The sequence below is a fragment of the Aquarana catesbeiana genome, linkage group LG13 (genome assembly GCF_042186555.1).
Source record: "Aquarana catesbeiana isolate 2022-GZ linkage group LG13, ASM4218655v1, whole genome shotgun sequence".
NCBI lineage: Eukaryota > Metazoa > Chordata > Amphibia > Anura > Ranidae > Aquarana > Aquarana catesbeiana.
Window position 1 is genome coordinate 51,993,072 of NC_133336.1, and position 23,359 is coordinate 52,016,430.

Genomic DNA, 23,359 nt, shown 5'->3' on the forward strand with positions numbered 1-23,359 from the left:
CCCTGAGTTGAGGGGCCTTGTGTGACCCCAGGGGCTGAGCCAGTCAAGCAGTGCTGCATCGCATTAAAGGACCCTGCAGTAGAAGAAATACAGGGGGTATTCCCCCTAACCTCGCTGAAGGGAGACTAACTTTTCCTGCAAGTATAATAAGGATGGTGTAAAACCTAGGCTTGGTGCAAAGGTCATTTACTATGTAACAGTCTGCAGGCATATTACAGTAAAAGCTAATAAATTCTGGACGGTCAGATTGTAAACCATGCATGTTTAATGACATGTAACCAACTGTCATTCATTTGAGCATAGGATTTGATTAAATTCTAAACCGGCACAATAGTTCTGGTAGGTCTTTTCCCCAGATCTTAGTAAATATGGTACAATTTTGCTTTAAAAAAAAAAACTTGCAATAAGCTGGAAGGAGTCCCTGGTCCTCTCCCTGAGACATGGAGCCGAGTGAGGGAAAGATGGCCCCTGCTCGGCTCCATAACATTGGAGGACGGAAGCGACGTTAAACTTCGCTTCCACCCCAATGGTCTTTGACATTTGGTTTTTTTAAATGCATGTAAGTGTAAATGTGTCACAGGAAAAACCAGACACAAAAAGTGCTCTACCACTATACTAAATGTAAATGGGGCGTGAAAAGTGAAATTGGTGCGATAACACAAGAACAATGAGGCTCCATTCACACCTGTGCATTTCCTTGCATTTCAGAAATGCGCTGCACCAAAAAACGCACCAAGCTCCGCTCTAAAAAAAAAAGTTCTGAAGCTTCTTTGGGGCCATTGCTGTGTAGGGCAGCCCATTCAGGTGGAGGGGCTGCCCTATGTGTGATGAGTGAAAATGCTCTCAAACACCTCCTCGCAGAAAAAAAAAAAAAAAACGCATTTGGGAATGCGAGTTCCCGCTATGCAGAAATGTGAACGGGGGCTTGACAGCTGAGTGTTTCTGTTCACTCCCTCCTATGTACTTGAATAAAAATGTGCTAATGAGGTCAGCTGGTCAACTCCTTCCTGTGTCACATCCTTACAGACTGTAGGTTATAAGACAGAAGCAATGGATACGTTTGGATTCAGGGATGGAGGACAGTAAGGTACGTGTCTGTAGATTTTATGGAAAGCTTTGATATTTTTGCAAAAAAAGTACATGAATGCTATATTGGTGCATAAGGGGGCTGGAATTTAGAAAAAAAAAAAAAAAAAATACAGGTGAACTTAGCCTTTAACCACTTGCCGACCGCTGCACGACGATGTACGTCAGCACAATGGCACGGGCAGGCATAAAGGACTTACCTGTACGCCCTTGACCCCCCCCCCCCCCCGGTGCCTGCGGCGGTCAGATTATCGTCAGGGGCAATCAAAGGTGAGGGGGAGGCCACTCTTTCGTGCCCCCCCCCTCGTGATCGCTCCTGGCGAATGAAATGCTTCCTCGGCTTCTCTAATGTAAACAGAAGCGGAGGAAGTGATGTCATCTCTCCTCGAGCCGGTCTTTCGTTCCGGCGCCGAGGAGAGAAGACATCACTACAATAAACAATTGACCACTGATCATTTTTCAATTTTTTTGATCACTGGACATTTGTTATATTTTTTGGTATTGATTTATGGACTTTTTTTACATTTTTTTTATCTCTCACTGGTGTTCATCAAACCAAATTGTTTTATATATCACTGATCGTTTGTGATCAATGCCCACCAATCACTGAATATTTATCATTGTTCACGTTCTATATTAATTTATCACTGTATTTTATCATCTGCATGCTATCATCATCATTCAGGTTGTCATATATTTACATGTTTATAGCATAATTTAATCTTCAAGGGTAGCGCGATTTTTTATATTTTTCTTGATTTGCATGTGTATTGATGTGTACATACTAATTGCTGCTCCCGATTTGTTAGCTGGATGTCAATCATCCCGCTACCATTTTTTATTTTATTTAGTTTTAATTGCTTTGGTTCTTATAGCGCGGTTTTACACCATTTTCTATACTTTTGATTCATCACACTAACTGCAGCTTGGAACATTTATTCATCTCTATCCTTAAGATGGATATATTTGAATTTTGGGCCAAGAGGGTTGTTGATACTGAGGGTGTGTTTGACTCTAACCCTATGGCCCCTGGTTCTGATGTGAGTGGCCTCTTCATGATACTAAAGAACCTCAAGATTTCAGAGGTCCACACCCAATGGGACATTGCTTTCTTGGAGACCTAGATTAAATCAGCTATGGTCCCAAGGAGCTTAAGGTGGGAGGTTACCCCCCAAAAAGGGGAACCTAATTTGGATAGCTGGTATAAATATTTTAATGACACTGGGGTGGACTTCCTGTGCTTCCTTGTACAAAGAAAGGGTGAGAAGCTCACACGGCTAGACAAGGAAATCAAACTTGTAAGGGTGAAAATGGTTACCGTTTAACAATGAAGAAGATAAGGAGGGTTCTAGATCATTGTTAAAAACTCTTCAAAAAGAAGAAAGGGACCAAAAAAAAAAAAAAGAAAAAATACATTAGAGGACTATCAATCTGGTTATGTGTTCACTTGGCAAAAAAAATATGGCCCTTAGAAATGAAGGTACCGAACCTACGGATACCTCGTCCCAAGGTGCGTCAACTGGTAGAGTGGGCCCTGACCCTATACCCATTCAACAGAGGAGGAGGGTGTCCCACCACTCACCGAGGAGGGACACTCCACAGAATAGGAACCCCAAAAACCATCAACATAAACCCTCTATCAAAGGTTATGTCCAGCCTTCTAGTAGGAAGACAGGGCAGGACAAGTGGGCTCGTGCCCCAGAGTACATTCCATCGCAACGTTGGAATGATTATCCAACGAGACGGGGCCCACATTCCCCCTTTCAAGGCTATGGATTGCTGGGACCTCCTCCATACGGTGGGGGCGGGAGGAATCAGGATTTCGATATTCCCATGCGGAACCGGTTCTTTCCCCTTTCCGATATGGAGGCTCCTGACAACTTTGGTTTGTGTGCAGGGGGGTATGGTTACAATACCCCAAGGCGAGATACGGGCCCCCATCTGAAAAGAGACTTTAGATCAGGATATGATCAATCTGGTCCTGGTTATCCTGAACCATCCAGAAATCAGTCAAATACCAGCCAGTATCCTAGAATACCTGTGAACCAGAATAATCAGAATTGGGGTTTTTTCCAGAGACAATCAGGGACGCAAAAGGCCCATAGAACAAAAAGAGGGGCTAGAGGGGGGAGGCGACTCCGGCCAACAAAAGAGAAAGAAAACGTAGGGGCAGGGATCTTTAATTTAAGTAGGCATACATTAACAGTCCCTGAGAAAAAATTGCTAAATAAAGGTCTTAAGTTCGCTCCACCTAGGAGCTTAAGTAAATTCCAGACCTATATGGACATCCATAAGTACGTACGCAAACTAAACATCAAGCGTTACTTAGTGTCCAACCCCCGTGAGAAGTAACCCTGATGTTGGCTCTCAGTTTCAACACTCTGGCCTCTCAAACACCTCCCTATTCAACCCCCCTGGCGGTATGGCATCCTCTATTCAGGTGTTCAGAGATGTAGTCCTGCGTGATCTGGACAACATCAAGGTCAGGAAATGCAAGATGCAGAAAGATCTGGAGGTGGGCTTGAACTCATTATGTCAAAATAAATCATTGGTTATTCGTCCAGCTGATAAGGGGGGAGGGATTGTGGTCCTGGATCGGTTTGATTACCTCAAAGAGATGCATCGTATCCTAGGAGATAGTGAAACTTCTACCCCTCTCAACAGAGATCCTGTACTTAAATATAAAAAGGAACTAGAGGGTATTGTTGAAAGAGGGTTCCACAATGGTATCCTCACTAAAAAAGAGAGACTATTCCTTGTACCCAGTGCCCCTCGTACCTCTCTCATTTACTACCTCCCCAAGATCCATAAAAGTCAGTCTTGCCCCCCGGGGCGTCCCATAGTGAGTGGCATTGACTCAGTTACGTCCCGGGTGGGCAAGTACGTTGATCACTACCTACAGCCTCTGGTGAAGAAGATCCTGTCTTATATCATTCTAAACATGTTATTAATCTGCTGTCAGGGATCACTTTCAAAGATGGATTATGGTTGGTAACGGCAGACGTGACGTCGCTTTACACCATTATCCCTCATCAATTAGGTTTGGAGGCTGTTAGGTTGTATTTGGAGAGGGGTTCGAATCTTATTCCAACACAGATCGATTTTATTATGGAGTTATTGTGTTTTGCTGCGATGCACAATTATTTTCTGTTCGAACAGTTTTTCAGACAAGATAGGGGTGTGGCTATGGGGGCTAAATATGCCCCCAGCTTGGCCAATTTATTTATGGCCAAGTGGGAGGACGACGTCATCGAGGCCCAAAACAGACCAGAGGTGGTTCTGTGGGCTAGGTACATCTATGACGTCCTCCTCCTTTGGGACGGCACCGAGTCTGACCTGTTGGAATTCATGACACTTCTCAATGACAATGATAGGGGTATCAGATTTAATTTTGAAGCAAGCCGAGAGGAGATTAACTTTCTGCATTTAACAATTTCTGTGAAAGAGGGGAACTTAATCACGTCAACTTTTTTTTAAGTCGACGGATCGAAATTCTTACATATCCTCAGACAGTTGCCACTATGAGCCTTGGCTTAGAGCTGTTCCGTTTGGCCAATTTAGGAGACTAAGGTGCAACTGTACTGAGGTTGCTGTTTTTGATAGACAGGCAGCTGTTCTGTCAAGCAGATTTGTGGAAAAGGGCTATGATCCATATACATTGGCCCAAACTGTGGATAAGGTGAGAGGGATGGACAGGCCATTACTTTTGGTGGACAAACCACAACAGGCGATGGACAACAAAGTTTCTTTACCCTTTATCACCACATACTCAGTACAATCACACACTATTAAAAGGTTAATCCAGAAACACTGGCATTTACTTGGCAATGACCAGGTTCTGAAGGGCTTACTACCTGATAAGCCACAAGGTGGTTTTTAAGGGAGCTTCCCCTCTTGACAACAGAATTGCTCCCAGCATTCAGGATCCCCCAAGAGAACACAGACACTTTTTTCAAAATCTCACCGGTTATTACCGATGTAAGAAGTGTCAGGTTTGCTCCCTTAATAGCTGTAGGGATAGAAAGATTTGTGAATTTGTCTCTACTAGCACTTCACGTTCTTTTCAAGTCAAACCATTCATCATTTGCTCCTCCAGGGGAGTCGTATACCTCATCCAATGCCCTTGCGGGCTACAATATGTGGGGAGGACTAAAAGGGCCCTTCAGGTTAGATTAAATGAGCATATTGGTAAGATCAGAAGGGGATTCCAGAACCATTTAGTCTCCCGACATTATGATGAGGTACGCCTTAGGGACCACTCTAAGAAACTCTATATGGGGATAGACAAATATATACCCCATTGGAGGGGCAGCTCATTGGTTAGGGAAATTTCTAAATTAGAAATGTCCTGGGTATATCGTTTAAAAACCTTTGCACCCTATGGCTTAAATGTAGACGTTGATGTCAACGCTTTTATCAATAATTCTTGAAATGCTGATTTGTGTCATTACTTACATGTACTTATTAAGTTTATGATTTGTACCTTATGTAGTTTGTCGGTTTTACTGATGGCTATGGTTACTTTAAATTTGCACAGTAATGTATATGTTTGGCCGTCGGCCCTCGTTCTGAGCCTTCACATTTATTAATTGACTTGGGACGGTCTCTTTAAATTATTAAAGATTAATTTGGGCGACAGTTTGATTCATGTGTCTATAATACCTCTTTATAGCTCTTCAGACTAAGGTGGTTTACATTATTGCCTTCCTTTTTTTTATGAATGTGGGGCTTTTTTAACACCTATAGTTTTTTTGGTTCCATTTTAAGTTGACCACTAGAGGCCGTATGAAGTTGTCCGAGGTCAATTTGGACATGACACCTCTAGACACACTGGAGTTAGTTCCGGTGGGTGGGGACAGGATTCGTTAATGTACTTGCCCCCTTTTTAACACTTTAATATATTTTATATTGATCCTGTACATTTAGATTGTGTTCACCAATTGGCCCCATTATACTTTCCGGTCTAGGCTTTTTAGCCTCACCTGAGCGTTCAAACTATTTACGGGGGATATATTGTCATTGCGCATGTGCATATCCATGTGTCGGCTCGGAACGAGGCTTGACACGCTTTCTGTTTACATATTAGAGGTGACGTAGCGCGCCACCCGTGCCCCTGGACGCTGCACGTTATTACGAAATGCGTAGGGCGGAGCATCGCGCTGACGTCACCTCGCACTCTATCCGTGTCTCCAGTTGGAACGGGCTGTTTGTGCTCCGGCCGGTGCAACAGACGTTTGGCTTTTATACATCTAATTCCGTGTAAGTGCATTACTTGTCTTTTTAATAAAATATAGTTGGTTTTACACTATTGGGAGCATCTATTTTCTCCTATGTACCTCTACCTTACTTTGCTGGTTCGAGCTACCTTAGGTGATTTCCTACCATCTGGTGTCTGCCTGCTGTCCCCATGGAGCCGGGGTTTAGTACATCACATGCCTTCCCTGATCCTCTAATGGGGGATCATGGTATTCTGGTAAGTGCGCATTCCCATTGATTTGTGGTGGTGGATCCCACTTTTGATTGGGACACGATATCAATTCACAGATCTATGCAATTTTGTTGGACCTTAATTTCTTATTTATATTTTTATTTTTAATTTTTTTCACTGGTGTACACTTTGCTATATTGTTTATTGACCACTGATCATTTTTCAATTTTTTTGATCACTGGACATTTGTTATATTTTTTGGTATTGATTTATGCAACTGTGTTGGACTTTTTTACATTTTTTTTTATATCTCACTGGTGTTCATCACACCAAATTGTTTTATATATCACTGATCGTTTGTGATCAATGCCCACCAATCACTGAATATTTATCATTGTTCACATTATATTAATTTATCACTGTATTTTATCATCAGGTTGTCATATTTACATGTTTATAGCATGATTTAATCTTCAAGGGTAGCGCGATTTTTTATATTTTTCTTGATTTGCATGTGTATTGATGCGTACATACTAATTGCTGCTCCCTATTTGTTAGTTGGATGTCAATCATCCTGCTACCATTTTTTATTTTTTTTTGTTTTAATTGCTTTGGTTCATATAGCGCGGTTTTAAACCATTTTCTACACTTTTCACCCCCATCACCCCCCTGTACCCCCTGTCACAGTGACACCAATAGCAGTTTTTTTTTTTTCCTGATTATTGCATTGGTGTCAGTTTGTGACAGTTAGAAGTGGTAGAGCAGTTAGGGTTAGCCCCCTTTAGGTCTAGGGTACCCCCCTAACCCCCCTAATAAAGTTTTAACCCCGTGATCACCCCCCCGTCGCCAGTGTCACTAAGCGATCATTTTTCTGATCGCTGTATTAGTGTCACAGACGACTCTAGTTACGAAGGTAAGTATATAGGTTCGCCGTCAGTGTTTTATAGTCACAGGGACCCCCATATACTACCTAGTAAAGGTTTTAATCCCCTGATTGCCCCCTAGTTAACCCTTTCACCAGTGATCACTGTATAACTGTTACGGGTGACGCTAGTTAGTTTATAGTTTTAGGGCACCCGCCGTTTATTACCTAATAAAGGTTTAGCCCCCTAATCGCCCGGCGGTGATATAAGTTAAGTTTTAGGGTCAGATAAGATCTGCGTCACCCCAGGCAGCGTCAGGTTAGTGCCAGTAGTGCCAACACCCACGCACGCAGCATACACCTCCCTTAGCGGTATAGTATCTGAACAGATCAATATCTGATCAGATCAGATCTATACTAGCGTCCCCAGTTTAGGGTTCCCAAAAACGCAGTGTTAGCGGGATCAGCCCAGATACCTGCTAGCACCTGCGTTTTGCTCCTTGGCCCAGCCCAGCCCACCCAAGTGCAGTATCGATCGATCACTGACACTTACAAAACACTAAGCACACATAACTGCAGTGTTCACAGAGTCAGGCCTGATCCCTGCGATCACCAACAGTTTTTTGGCAGCATTTTGATACAGTCGCTGACAGTCAGGAGCTTATTTGCCTGTGAGTCTCACTAGTGTACCACTAAATTTAGAGCCCAAAATGGCAAATCGAAGGTACACTAGTGAAGAGGCCTACACGTTTCTGAGCATGACAGATAGTGAAGAGGAAGTCACTCATCTGTCAGATTCAGGCTCAGAATACGATCCTGTAGACGACAGCGGCTCCATGACAGATAGCTCCGACGACTGAGTTGTGGTCCCTGCCAAGGTCAGGCGTACCAGACCCCGAACTTCTTCTGCTGTTGTTGAGGTGCAGGAACCGCAGGTCCCTCGTATGGAGCAGTACTAGTGCCGCTATTCCTTCTGGTGAACTGGCAAGCACCAGTGGCCTAGTACACCCTGGTCGTACATCCAGCACTGCAGTAACACTAGGTGACGTGGCGAGTCCCATAAGTGCAGTTCAAGCTGGCGAGCTGGCAAGCACAAGTAGTGTCCCGCTGCCACCAAGAAGACGAACACAGGCCCGTCATGCCCATAGTGCCCTTCCTGCTGCATTCACCAATCCGAATAGGGAACCCACCACTTCTGCAGCACCCGTACTTCCCCCATTCACTGGCCAACCCGGCATTCAGGTGGAAACAGTTGATTTTATGTCACTTGATTTTTATTCGCCGTTTTTCACCGAAGATCTCTATAGATCTATTGTGGACCAAAGCAATTTGTACACTGGTCAACACATCGCCACTATTCCCCAGTCCTCCCTTGCCAGAGATTGGAGACCAATTACGGTCTCCGAATTTAAGATCTTTCTGGGCCTTTCCCTCAACATGGGCATAAATAAAAAGAGTGAGTTGCGGTCATATTGATCCACTGACCCAATTCACCATATGCCCGTGTTCTCTGCCTCCATGACCAGGGCACGATACAAGCAGATTTTGCGGTTCATGCACTTCAACAACAATGAACTCTGTCATCCTCGTGGAGACCCTGAATACAAATCGGCTCTACAAAATTCGGCCCCTCGTAAACCATTTCAACCAATGTTTTGCAGACTTGTTTACTCCCCATCAAGTTGTCTGCGTTGATGAGTCCCTGATTAAATTTTCTGGCCGCTTGTCATTCAAGCAGTACCTTCCCAGCAAGCGTGCCAGATACGGGGTCAAGATGCATAAGCTCTGTGACAGGGTCACAGGCTATACATGTAGTTTTATGGTTTACGAGGGCAAAGATAGTCACGTAGAGCCGACAAACTGCCCTGACTACATAGGAAGCGCTGGCAAGATTGTGTGGGACTTGGTGTCACCCTTATTCGGAAAGGGGTACCATTTATATGTGGACAATTATTACACAAGCATGCCACTTTTTAATCATCAAATTGGAGCATGTGGCACCGTGCGATCCAATCGCCGGGGCTTTTCCCAGGGGCTTGTAGATTCCCATCTTAGGCTGGGGGAGAGAGCCTGCTTGCGGTGTAATAATTTGCTCGCTATGAAGTGGAGGGACAATAAGAATGTTTTCGTTCTTACCTCCCTTCATGCAGACACGACGGTCCAAACTCCTACGGCGACTGGTGTTGTGGAGAAACCCCTCTGTGTCCACGAATATAACCAAAATATGGGAGGGGGACCTCAACAACCAGTCGTTGGCGCCGTACCTAGTTGCCCGTAAGGCCAGACGCTGGTACAAAAAAAAGTGTCTGTATACTTATTTCAATTGGCTTTGCTGAACGCTTATGTGCTATACAGAGCTTCAGGATGGACTGGATCCTTCCTTAAATTCCAGGAAGAGATCGTCAGAGCCCTTCTGTTTCCAGACGGTGCTCCACCTCACCTTCCCCAACCAAATGCAGTAAGCCGGCTGCATGAGAGGCATTTTCTTTATGTCCTCCCGAGTACCCCTACCCAACGAGCCCCCCAAAGAAAATGTCGTGTCTGCAGAAAGCGTGGATATAGGCGTGACACCCGCTATTATTGTCCCTCCTGTCCTGGCAATCCTGGTCTTTGCATTGGTGAATGTTTTGAGCACTACCATACACTAGTTGAGTTTTAGCGTAGGGTACAGCATTGCACAGACTAGGACACACTTTCACAGGGTCTCCCAAGATGCCATCGCATTTTGAGAGACCCAAACCTGGAACCGGTTACAGTTATAAAAGTTACAGTTTAAAAAAATAAATGAATAAAAAAAATAAAAACACAAAAAAAAAAAAAAAAAAAAAAATAGTTGTCGTTTTATTGTTAACTCTCTCTCTATTGTTCTGCTCTTTTTTACTGTATTCTATTCTGCAATGTTTTATTGTTATGTTATCATAACAATATATGTTATCATGTTAAACATGTTATCATGTTTGCTTCTTGGGTATGTAATTTTTTTTATACTTTACTGTGTTTTATTGTTAACCATTTTTTTTGTTTTCAGGTACGCCATTCAGCTGCAGCGCGAATTTATTTATCTTGACAGCAACAGCGTTTGCTCCCACGATACATAAAGCCGTAACTCCAGCGCTGTTGGAGGAGAGTTCACCACCACAGTTACATACTTCAGCATATATGCCGAAGCGCTGGGGCAGCAGTGGGTGGAGGAGCGATTTGCTCCTGCCTTTTGCGGGAGGATGCCCCCATGCTTCGGCATATATATAATTTTAGGCACAGGTTGCGTTAAATGTTTTAATTTTTGACTATGTTTTTTTTTGTATTTGCTTTGCAGGTATGGTAAGTCTTACTGTTATACTGTAATGTTACTTTGTTTTATTGTTCACCATCATTTGCTTAGCAGGTATGCCATTCAGTTGCAGTGCGGATTTATTTATCTTGACAGCAACAGCGTTTGCTCCCACGATACATAAAGCCGTGACTCCAGCGCTGTCGGAGGTGATTTCACCACCAGTGTTACATACTTCAGCATATATGCCGAAGCGTGGGGGCAGCAGTGGGTGGAGGAGCAATTTGCTCCTACCTTTTGCGGGAGGATGCCCTCATGCTTCGGCATATATAAATGGTGCATGTATGCCCATCATTAGAGGTGGGTGGATGAAAGGAGGTATTCTAATGGTGGGCATCCCCACCGATCAACATCTTTTTTTCATGCAGCCCACAGGCTGCATGAAAAAAAAAAAGTTTACAATATATGCCCAACAAGGACCAGCAACGTACTGCTATGTTGCTGGACTGTGAGTGGCTATACCAGAATGATGCCTGCAGGTTTAGGTATCACCTAAGAAACCGGAAGCTACGAGCATTTCATGACTTAGATTTCGCCGGATGTAAACAGCGCCATTGGAAATTGGGAAAGCATTTTATCACACCGATCTTGGTGTGGTCAGATGCTTTGAGGGCAGAGGAGAGATCTAGGGTCTAATAGACCCCACTACCTATTGCCATCATAGGGGACATTTACAAAAAAAAAAAAAATGAAAGGAACAGTTTAAAAATAAGATAAAAAAGCAAATAAATAAAGAAAAGCACCCCTGTCCTCCCCTGCTCTCGCGCAAAGGCGAACGCAAGCGTCAGTCTGGCGTCAAATGTAAACAGCAATTGCACCATGCATGTGAGGTATCACCGCGAAGGTCAGATCGAGGGCAGTAATTTTAGCAGTAGACCTCCTCTGTAAATCTAAAGTGGTAACCTGTAAAGGCTTTTAAAAATGTATTTAGTTTGTCGCCACTGCACGTTTGTGCGCAATTTTAAATCATGTCATGTTTGGTATCCATGTACTCGGCCCAAGATCTTTTTTTTTTTTTTTCATCAAACATTTGGGCAATATAGTGTGTTTTAGTGCATTAAAATTTTAAAAAGTGTGTTTTTTCCCAAAAAAAATGCGTTTGAAAAATCGCTGCGCAAATACTGTGTGAAAAAAAAAATGAAACACCCAACATTTTAATCTGTAGGGCATTTGCTTTAAAAAAAAATATATAATGTTTGGGGGTTCAAAGTAATTTTCTTGCAAAAAAAAAAAATTTTTTCATGTAAACAAAAAGTGTCAGAAAGGGCTTTGTCTTCAAGCGGTTAGAAGAGAGGGTGATGTGTGACATAAGCGTCTAAATGTTGTGCATAAAATGCCAGGACAGTTCAACCCCCCCCCCCCCCCAAATGACCCCTTTTTGGAAAGTAGACACCCCAAGCTATTTGCTGAGAGGCATGTCGAGTCCATGGAATATTTTATATTGTGACACAAGTTGCGGGAAAAAGACTTTTTTTTTTTTTTTTTGCACAAAGTTGTCACTAAATGATATATTGCTCAAACATGCCATGGGAATATGTGAAATTACACCCCAAAATACATTCTGTTGCTTCTCCTGAGTACGGTGATACCACGTGTGAGACTTTTTGGGAGCCTAGCCGCATACGGGACCCCGAAAACCACATCACCGCCTTCAGGGTTTCTAAGGGCGTAAATTTTTGTTTTCACTCTTCACTGCCCATCACAGTTTCGGAGGCCATGGAATGCCCAGGTGGCAAAAACCCCCCCAAATGACCCTATTTTGGAAAGTAGACACCCCAAGCTATTTGCCGAGAGGCATGGTGAGTCCATGGAATATTTTATATTTTGACACATTTTGCGGGAAAGTGACCAATTTTTTTTTTTTTTTGCACAAAGTTGTCACTAAATGATATATTGCTCAAACATGCCATGGGCATATGTGGAATTACACCCCAAAAAGTTTGTAATTTTCCCGCAACTTGTGTCAAAATATAAAATATTCCATGGACTCAACATGCCTCTCAGCAAATAGCTTGGGGTGTCTACTTTCCAAAATGGGGTCATGGGGGATGGGGGTTTGTGCCATCTTGGCATTTTATGGCCTTCAAAACTGATAGGTAGTGAGGAGTGAAATCAAAAATTTACACCCTCAGGAATCCTGAAGGCGGTGATTGGTTTTCGGGGCCCCGTACGCAGCTAGGCTCCCAAAAAGTCCCACACATGTGGTATCCCCATATTTAGGAGAAGCAGTTAAATGTATTTTGGGGTGCAATTCCACATAGGCCCATGGCCTGTGTGAGCAATATATCATTTAGTGACAACTTTTTGTAAATTTTTTTTTTTTTTTTTATCATTATTCAATCACTTGGGACAAAAAAAAATGAATATTCAATGGGCTCAACATGCCTCTCAGCAATTTCCTTGGGGTGTCTACTTTCCAAAATGGGGTCATTTGGGGGGGTTTGTACTGCCCTGCCATTTTAGCACCTCAAGAAATGACATAGGCAGTCATAAACTAAAAGCTGTGTAAATTCTAGAAAATGTACCCTAGTTTGTAGACGCTATAAAACTTTTGCGCAAACAAATAAATATACACTTATTGACTTTTTTTTTTTTTTTTTTACCAAAGACATGTGGCCGAATACATTTTGGCCTAAATGTATGACTAAAATTGAGTTTATTGGATTTTTTTTTAACAAAAAGTAGAAAAATGTTTTTTTTCAAAATGTTCGGTCTTTTTCCGTTTATAGCGGAAAAAATTAAAACCACAGATGTGATCAAATACCATCAAAAGAAAGCTCTATTTGTGGGAAGAAAAGGACGCAAATTTCGTTTGGGTACAGCATTGCATGACCGCGCAATTAGCAGTTAAAGCGACGCAGTGCCAAATTGTAAAGTGCTCTGGTCAGGAAGGGGGTAAATCCTTCCGGGGCTGAAGTGGTTAAGTGATAAAAAAAAAAAATTTTTTTTTTTTTTAATCACCGACTGTAATAAAGAAAGAAAACGTGTACAAGGCTACCATACACAGCCTTAACAGTACCTCTCTGTCTCAAAATACATGAGCTGCCATGCTTTTAGAATGAATAGCTGCTTGTTTGATTATTCTGACCCAATGGTAAAAATAATTACAGAGTCACTGACAAAGAATAAGTATACAAAGTAAGGGAAGAGAAAAGTTCTTCTAGGTTTGTAAATGAAAAGTACTAAAACAGAGGCATCAGAACTGTCAGTGAGCCAAGCATATTAAAAGTGACCCTGTGAACCCAGGGCCTCCTGTATCCAAAACAATACTTGCTCAAGACGGAAAATACTTTTTCGGTTCTCTGTGTATTAAAATGCTGCATTGCTGCCAGATGGGCTAAATACCTTATTTCCATTGGCCTCACGGAATGGCATCTCCTGCTATCTTGCACATCCTGTAGTGCTGCACAGGCCAGCAGCAGAGAACCACAGCGAGCTGCCAGCGAGCGGGTATTCTGCACATGAAGTGTGGTTTACTTGCAACAACTAGGAAGCAGTGAAGCAGAAGCATTTCAAGACACGGGATGACAGAATGGTAAGTAAATTCTCTTTGTTTACCAGGTATGCTTTTGCATACAAGTGAGGGAAGTCAGCAATGGCAGCCCACACATTTGTCTTGTGACAGGTGAACTTTAAACAATAGATATAAGAGCAGGTAAGGCAAGGCGTCTTATTTTTTTTATTAATCATCTCCATGAGCATCTCATTTGATCAGATTTTCCTTGGCTTCTGGGCTAAGCCCTGTCCATTTGCTAAACTCCCGTCCACTGAGAGCACTTCACCCCAAACCAACCCTTTGAGCAAACCTTAGCATATGCATATAAATGTCCATGCACACTGGGCATACAAATGCTGATTCTACAGTAGTTTTGCCTGTAGAAGCAGCTTAATGTTCTCCTATATGTCCATGCACATTAGGATATTTAGAGGCATATTTTAAGCTCAGCGTTTAGAGGCAGAAAAAAAACAAACAAAACAAATGCTTAACAATCCTAAACGCCTGTACAGAAACGCTCTATATGAGCAATTTTTCTGTCCCAAAAAAAAGTACCAGTTCTTTTGCATGGACCAGTTTGCATGGACCCTTATCCTGTCGTCTAATACTTAAATATAACCACTAACATCGGGCGGCACAGTGGTGCAGTGGTAGCACTCTCGCCTAGCAGTAAGAAGGGTCACTGGTTCAAATCCCAACCATGACACTACCTGCTTGGAGTTTGCATGTTCTCCCTGTGCCTGCGTGGGTTTCCTCCGGGTACTCCGGTTTCCTCCCACACTCCAAAGACATGCTGGTAGGTTAATTGGATCCTGTCTAAATTGTCCCTAGTATGTATGAATGTGAGTTAGGGACCTTAGATTGTAAGCCCCTTGAGGGTAGGGACTGATGTGAATGTACAATGTATATGTAAAGTGCTGCGTAAATTGACGGCGCTATATAAGTACCTGAAATAAATAAATAAATAAATAACATCTAAATTAACCATCACAATTCTGACCTTAAAGTGTTTTTTTTTGGGTTACCAAAGGATAGAGATCCTGGTCCCTTAACCACTTCAATACCAGGCACTTACCCCCTTTAAAGCCCAGGCCAATTTTCAGCACTGTCACTCTTTAAATGACAATTGCACAGTCATGCAACACTGCACCCAAACAAAATTTTTATAATTTTCTTCCCACAAATAGAGCTTTCTTTTGGTGGTATTTGATCACGTCTGTGGTTTTTATTTTTTGCTAAATAAAAAAAAGACCGAAAATTTAGAAAAAGAAAAAAAAGTTAAGACATTTTGTAAAAAAAGTAAGTTTTCTCCTTCACTGATGGGCACTGATAAGCTGCACTGATAAGCTGCACTGATAAGGCGGCATCAATGAGATGGCACCGATGTGCATTGATAGGTGGCATTGATGGGCAGCTGCCTGGGCACTGATTGGCATATCCCTGGTGGTCTAGGGTGGCACACCTGTTGGGGTTCCTTTGTGAGCATCCCTGGTGGTCTTAGGCGGGTATCCCTGGGGGGGGGGGGTCGAGATAAACAATCAGCACAGACAACTCCCCCCCCCCCCCCCCCATCAGGAGAGCCACCGATCGGCTCTCCTCTCCTCGCGTCTATCAGATGCGAATGAGGAAAAGCCTATAAACGGCTCTTCCTGTTTACATCGTGATCATCCGTGATTGGACATGGCTGATCACGTGGTAAAGAGCCTCCGTCAGAGGCACTTTACCCAGATCGATGATGCGGTGTGTCAGACTGACACATCACCGATCGCCGTGCTGCGCGCCCCCCATAGACACAGAATGCCGGACTCGGCCCGCATCATTGGATGTGATTGACAAAAGTGCAGCAATTGGCTCCCGCTGCTATCAACCTATCCAATCAAGAGCCGAGAACCCCGCTCAGAGGTAGATCGCTCAGGTGAGTTAAGTGGGGGAGCTGGGGGGCTGCTCAGTGCCAGAGTGGCTCTCCTGTGCCTGATCATGTACCGAATACGTGATCCAGCACTTTCGGGTAGGGGGCACCAGCTGTACTATGATTAGAGACAGCACAAGCCAATCAGTTGGTGCCGGCCAATGGATGACTGCCGGTACCCACTGACTGGCGAAGAGGAAGACAGGATAGAGCTCCATGTTTGTAAACAATGCAGAGCTTCAGCCTGTCAGCGGAGATGTGATGGTTTTTGTTTCCTTGCAAAGCATTGCCGCATTGCAAAAAATTACCTGGTAATGAAGAGTGGGGGGGTGTAAATCTTCCAGAGGTCAAGTGGTTAAAGTGTTTCTTAAACCCACAACAGTAAAATCAGTCTGTATATGCAGTAAAGCATGCTTGTTATACTCACTCCCCTCACTCATCCTGCCCTCCTTCCGCTGTCACCTAATTTCCTGATAAAACCGAGTCGATGGAGTCAGGCTGCACATGCTCAGCTTGGAGTGTATTGCTAGAGAGGTTTTTTCCCTTGGTTTCCTTGGGGAGGGTGCATGTGATCAGCACAAGGCCAATCAGCACTGTCCAAACAAAGGGTCAGGGGTCTTGCAGATAGAAAACTCCTCCTACAAGCTTTAACCAGTGCTTGGCTGGACACTGTTAGAAGTCACAAGACTGCTATATACTGCTGATGAGAAAAGGTATTTAGCAGTTTATATTTACTAAAATAATTGCATTTCCATGTTCTGCGTACTGTTGAAGACCAGCTATAGTGAGAATGCAGTGTCCTGGGTTTAGTAAAACTTTAATGAGGAAAAAAATGAATTCAACAAATGTTGTATCAGGCGGAAACAGAAAAAAATAATAGAAAAAAGGTGAAGGGGGTCTGAATACTTTATAAATGCACTGTACAGCCAGTCCCGAGTTAAACATCTGACTTAGAAATGACTCCTACTTACAGAGGGAGAATTAAGAGGATAACTACCCCTAGGAAGGGAAATTCACTCCTTTAAGAGCTATCATGGGAAAAGGTGTCTCCACTGGAGCCATCACTAATTCTTGGTTCAACAACCAAAATTTTCAAAATCCAATTGTCACAGGGTAAGAAAGGGAGGTAAAATCTTCTGAACAGGGGCACAGACAGCAAAAAAAAAAAACAAAAAAAAAAACAAAAAAAAAACAAAAAAAAAAAAAAAACAACCTTACAGGGGCGTTAACCCTTCCCTATTCTATCAAAAAAAAATTAAAAATGTAAAAATAATTTTTTTGGCTGTAGTTACCCTTAAAAAAAAAAAAAAAAAAAAAAAAAAAAAAAAAAAAAATTCAATTTAAAGCGATATTAAAACCTTGTTTTTCTTTTTAAATACCAAACATTTTATACTTACCTGCTCTGTGTAGTGGTTTTGCACGGAGCAGACCGGCTCCTCCTTTTCTCGGGTCCCACGCCAGCACTTCTGGCTCCTCTCTTCTGCCCCCACAGCAAGCAGCTTGCTCTAGAGGCACCCAAGCAGGTGCGCTCCCGACCTGCAGCTCTGTGTGTCCATTCACACAGAGCCACGCCTTGGCCCCACCCCTTTTGTCTCCTGATTGGCTCACTGGTTGGCTCACTGGTTGTGATTGACAGCAGTGGGAGTTAATGGCTCCCGTTGCTGCCAAAATCCAATCAGGAGTGCGAATCCCTGGAGAGGCAAGGCTCTTGTGGACATTGCTGGACTAAGAGAACTCAGGTAAGGATTGGGGGGGCTGCTGCACACAGGTTTTTTTTTTTAACCTTCATGCATAGAATACATAACGGTAAAAAAACCCTTGTGCTTTTATACAACCACTTTAAGAACAAACCTACAGACAGAACCTATCTTGTTTGTAACAGGGGGACTGCCTGTATATAGTTACATTGGTCCAAGCTGGACCAATGTAATTATGTAAAAATTTATTATGCCTGGAATTCTTTAAAGCTGGCCATATCGATGGAAATCCAGCCATCTGCCATTGGCTATAGCCGGCAGCAGTGATCATTGTATGCGGACGGCAGGGTAAACTTCCGCTACCAGAATACAATAGAGCAGCAGCAGGAGGGATCCCCCCCCCCCCCCCCCCATCAACACTGACCGGTGGTTGAAGGAAAGAAAATTGCATAATGTATGGTAAAGCCATCACTCCCCTCCTATTTATACTATAGCCAGATCTTTACAGAGAACATTCTTGCATATCTCTCACAAAATGAACATTAATATTTACGTACGGGAGAACCAAAGTGATTTCCGGGAACTCATGGAACTCAAAGAGCTTGGTCTGCTGCGCGTATTGCTCATCATGAAGAATTGGAAGTTTCCTTAAGGCCTTAACAAATGCATTTGCCTGAGGAGCCAAGACTGAAACAAAAATACAAAAAAAAACACAGAATGAGACAAACATGAGGCACAAAGATGATTTTCTCATCTCTGCTGGACATGCAGTATCTAAGGTGCATTCACACCTGCAAATGCACCCACAATTAGTTGCGAGGATCCCAGCAGCGGTCATGCAGCAATGTGAATGATTAGCTCTGGGATGCGAGAGGCCACGATTAGCTGCGGGAGCCAGCAACATTCTATTGTTTTCAAAGGGGCTGTCTCCCACAGCCAATCGCAGCAACTCCCACTGGGGTTCTCGCATCTAATCAGAGTGTGGATGCATTTGAACATGTGCATGAACCCTTAAAATGGATGTAAACCCAAAAATGTTTTTTTTTTTTTTTTTTTTTTACATCATACTGTAGAGTATAAGATTTCCTATCATTTGAGCCCAGCCTTGCCACATAGAGTTAATCCATCTCTGAGCAATCCTCTTTTATTGTTCAGTGAGAGAAATCTTGACAAAAACTTTGTCAAATCCTCCCCCTTGCTGTGAGTGACAGCCTAAGACACAGGCATGATTTTTTAATTCCCTCCCCCACTCCTTTCTTTAGCAGCTCTGCAAGGATTGGCTGTTCCACACCTCAGCATGATTGGGCATGCTGAAGTCATATGGTTACTTTCCTGTCTTTTCACTGGATGTTAGAGATCATAGCAGAAGTTCAGTGTTAGAAATACACAGGAGAAAATGCATATTGACAAGGGGAGTGTAGAGGTGGGCGGGGAGTCTACTGACATCACGACTCCACCCACCGAGCTCCAGACAACAGACCCGCCCACAGAATCTGCAGTTTTTCGGGTCTCATAACAGACAGAGGGGAGACATTTGACAGGTAAAGATACATGCAGGAGGCATGTATATCCTTATAGATAACCCCTATGGCAGTAGTTTAGAAAGGATGACATTGGGTTTACATCCACTTTAACAACGAACATTGGAACTGGTGCAGTAGAAGCTTATGGTGATCATGCTATCCATCTTTTACCAAAAATGTAACCCCAGTTTCGAAAAAGTTGGGACACTGTAAAATCTACATAAAAACAGAATGATCATGTGCAAATCTCATAAGCCCATATTTTATTCCCAGTAGAAAGCATATCAAACGTTTAAAATTGAGGAAAAACAATTTTAGGGAAAAAAAATAAGGTCATTTTGAAATTGATGACAGCAACATGTCACAAAAAAGTTGGGGCAGGGCCATGTTTACCACATTGTAGCATTCCCTCTTCTTTTAACTATAGTCTGGGAACTGAGACCAGTTGCTGGAGTTTTGGGAGAGGAATGTTGTCCCGTTCTTGCCAGAGGGTTCTAACTGCTCAACAGTCCTGGGTCAAGGCCTAGACTGCAGTCAGGCCAGTTAAGTACCCAGGCTCTTCTACTATGAAGCCATGCTGTTGTGATAGATGCAGTGTGCGGTTTGACATTGTCCTGCTGAAATATGCAAGGCCTTCCCTGAAAAAAAAAAAAAAAAAAAAAAAAAAGGACATCATCTGGACTGAAGCATATGCTGCTAAACCTGGACTGTGCAAACTGTCTATACCATACACTCTAATGCTCCACCATACCATCAGAGATGCCTGCTTTTGATTGGAGAGCCCATAACAAGCTGGAAGGCTCCTCACCTCTTTAGTTCAGAGGATGTGCCCCCCCCCCCCCCCCCATGGTTGCCAAAAAATGTCAAATTTCAAGTTATCTGACCACAGAAGAGGAGTTTTCCAATTTGCAACAGATTTAAATGAGCTGTGGCCCAGAGAAGATGGAGGTGTTAGTGGATCATGTTCAGATATGGCTTCTTCTTTGCACGATAGAGCTTTACCCAGCATTTTTGGATGGCACAGCAAACTGTCTTCACAGTAATTTTTTTATAAGTATTCCTGAGGCCATGCACCGATGTCCATCTCAGAATCATGCCTGTTTTTAAAGCAGTGCCACCTGAGGACCCAAAAATCACAGGCATCCAATATTGTGTTTCACCCTTGCCCATAAGAGATTTCCCCAGATTCTCTGAATATTTTCATATTATGTACTGTAGATGATATATTTAAAGTCTTTTCATTTTTTGTGTTGAGGAACATTATTCTGAAATTGTTCGACAATTTTTAGATGCAGCTTTTCACAGATTGGTGAACCTCGGCTCATCTTTCCTTCTGAGACACTGACTCTCTTCTATTTTTATACCCAATCATGTTACTGACCTGTTGCCAATTAACCTAATTAGTTGCAAAATGTTCTTCCAGCTCTTCCTTGTTAGTACCACTTAGGCCTTGTTCACAATACTGACGCTTAACAAACGCGCTTATAGAGATAACGAGTTATTTGTTGGGTTTGTTGTGTGCGTTTAACGCGCAATAAAAACTCTACTCAAACACCCTATGCACTTTTTACATGCATTTGATTGTTTGGCCGATAATTTTCTACCCTGCTCTGCCAATTTTTACAAAGCAAAGAGCTGATCGCGGCTAGACTGGGCGCCGCCGTCTCAGAACAAGAGCCACCCTGCTCCGCTGTCATTTGTCTATACGGGAAGCAGTTAAAGCAACAGGATTCTTTTTTTTTTTTTAGGTAACAACCACTTTAACCTTTAGGGAATATAATAATTTGGTCACCCTATCCCCAGCCTGCTGACTGGACAGTAAAGGAGTAATATCAGCCAGATTAGGTCATCTTACTGCTCACTCCTCATCCCCAGCCTGCTGACTGGGCAGCAAAGAAACAATATCAGACTGATGGGGCCCATCTCCCTATTCACTCTTCCGATCCGTATGTTTCTTGTCAGCATATATACAGTATATGTATATGCAGCACACTTAATTGGCTCCAGGTTCTGCCTCACCTGCTCCCAGGGTGAGCTTTGCTGTACAGGGGAATTGCAAAAAAACTGGAATAAATTGAAGTACTTACACTGGTTGTATAAAGAAAATAAAGAAAATAAAATAAAACACATACAATGATTTATGAATGAATATTTAACACATTAATAAAAAGGTGTTATATCTGCCTGGAGTGCAGTGTAAAAATTACACATTCAGAGAATTTTTGATTATCAATTCCCATTCACATTAGGAACTGCATGTTCTGTGCAATTTCATTCATTTTGAATGGGCTGAAATCACATTGCACCAAAAGTAGTGCATGTACTACTTTTGGAAATGCACTGCAACCAGACTGCATGTTACTTTAGCAGCATGAGATCTGATGTTGGGGTGGTGTTAACTTTGTACTGACACCCACTGCAGATTGCAGGGGCAGTGCGATTATAAGGTGGTGTGGGTCTCCCACAATGCGTTCTAGTGTGATCAGGCCCTTACAATGGTAAGCAAACCTGCATCATCTTTATCCACATGATAAAACACGTCTGAAAGAAAGATTCTCGTTCAACAGACTAATTGTTTTGGCGGTGTGAAGTGGAATATTTTACCAAAAACGTACATAGTTTGTTTTAGATATATGCATACAGGCAGCACTGACTGCTTAAGCTGTTCATACAATGTTCCATTAGATTTGTTGTGGGCTGAAGGCATAAAATCTGTGTATGTATGGCCAATTTGAGTGCTTTGTTCCTCTCAGTGTAAATCCATCGGCTCATTCATAATCTGGGACAACAAGACACTGTATGAGGCTAACATATGTAATGCAAAAAAAAAAATGTCCTGCTGTCTTTATCAACGTATAACAGGCAGACACACACGCAAATTTTACATAGCTAATAAATGGATTGAGACTAAAGGAATTTGTTTTAATTTATATATATATATATATATATATATATACACATACACACACACACACATATATATATACATACATACACACACACATAGTATCTCACAAAAGTGAGTACACCCCTCACATTATTTTATTATACCTTTTCATGTAACAACACTGAAGAAATGACACTTTGCTACAATGTAAAGTAGTGAGTGTACAGCTTGTATAACAGTGTAAATCTGCTGTCCCCTCAAAATAACTCAACACACAGCCATTAATGTCTAAACCACTGGCAACAAAAGTGAGTACACCCCTAAGTGAAAATGTACAAATTGGGCCCAAAGTGTCAATATTTTGTGTGGCCACCATTATTTTCCAGCACTGCCTTAACCCTCTTGGGCATGGACTTCACAAGTTGCCACTGGAGTTTTCTTCCACTCCTCCATGACAACATCACGGAGCTGGTGGATGTTAGAGACCTTGCGCTCCTCCACCTTCCGTTTGAGGATGCTCAATAGGGTTTAGGTCTGGAGACATGCTTGGCCAGTCCATCACCTTTACCCTCAGCTTCTTTAGCAAGACAGTGGTCATCTTGGGGGTGTGTTTGGGGTCGTTATCATGTTGGAATACTGCCCTGCGGCCCAGTCTCTGAAGGGAGGGGGTCATATTCTGCTTCAGTATGTCACAGTACATGTTGCCATTCATGGTTCCCGTTCCCTCAACTGTAGCTCCCCAGTGCAGGCAGCCCCAGACCATTTCTTCAGTGTTGTCACATGAAAAGATAGAATAAAATATTTACAAAAATGTGAGGAGTGTACTCACTTTTGTGAGAAAAAAAAAAAGTTTATATATATATATATATATATATATATATATATATATATATATATATATATATATATATATATATACACACACACACACTTGCCGTATATTGTGACAATTCAGGAGTGTATTACTGCAGATTTGTAAAGTTACAGAAAGATCCACTGTTAAGCCAATTTGTTGCAATTACATCAGACGTGACCTGCGATTACAACACTTCTGTTTGATTTAAACCCATTACTCCCAGAGTTACTAAGCAATTCTTTCCTCCATTAGTCATGTAGTAGGCTGAGAAACTTGTTCCACTG

At 42.6% G+C, this 23,359-nt stretch overlaps 1 protein-coding gene across 1 annotated transcript in view; it reads right to left on the reverse strand.

The window, feature by feature from the left end:
- Positions 1-23,359, reverse strand: part of ASPG (asparaginase) — a 126,695-nt gene that overhangs the window by 84,893 nt on the left and 18,443 nt on the right. Inside the window, exon 2 of the mRNA XM_073609927.1 lies at positions 18,367-18,496. Within this exon, the coding sequence (XP_073466028.1) occupies positions 18,367-18,496 (130 nt within the window). The remainder of the gene's footprint in view (positions 1-18,366; positions 18,497-23,359) is intronic.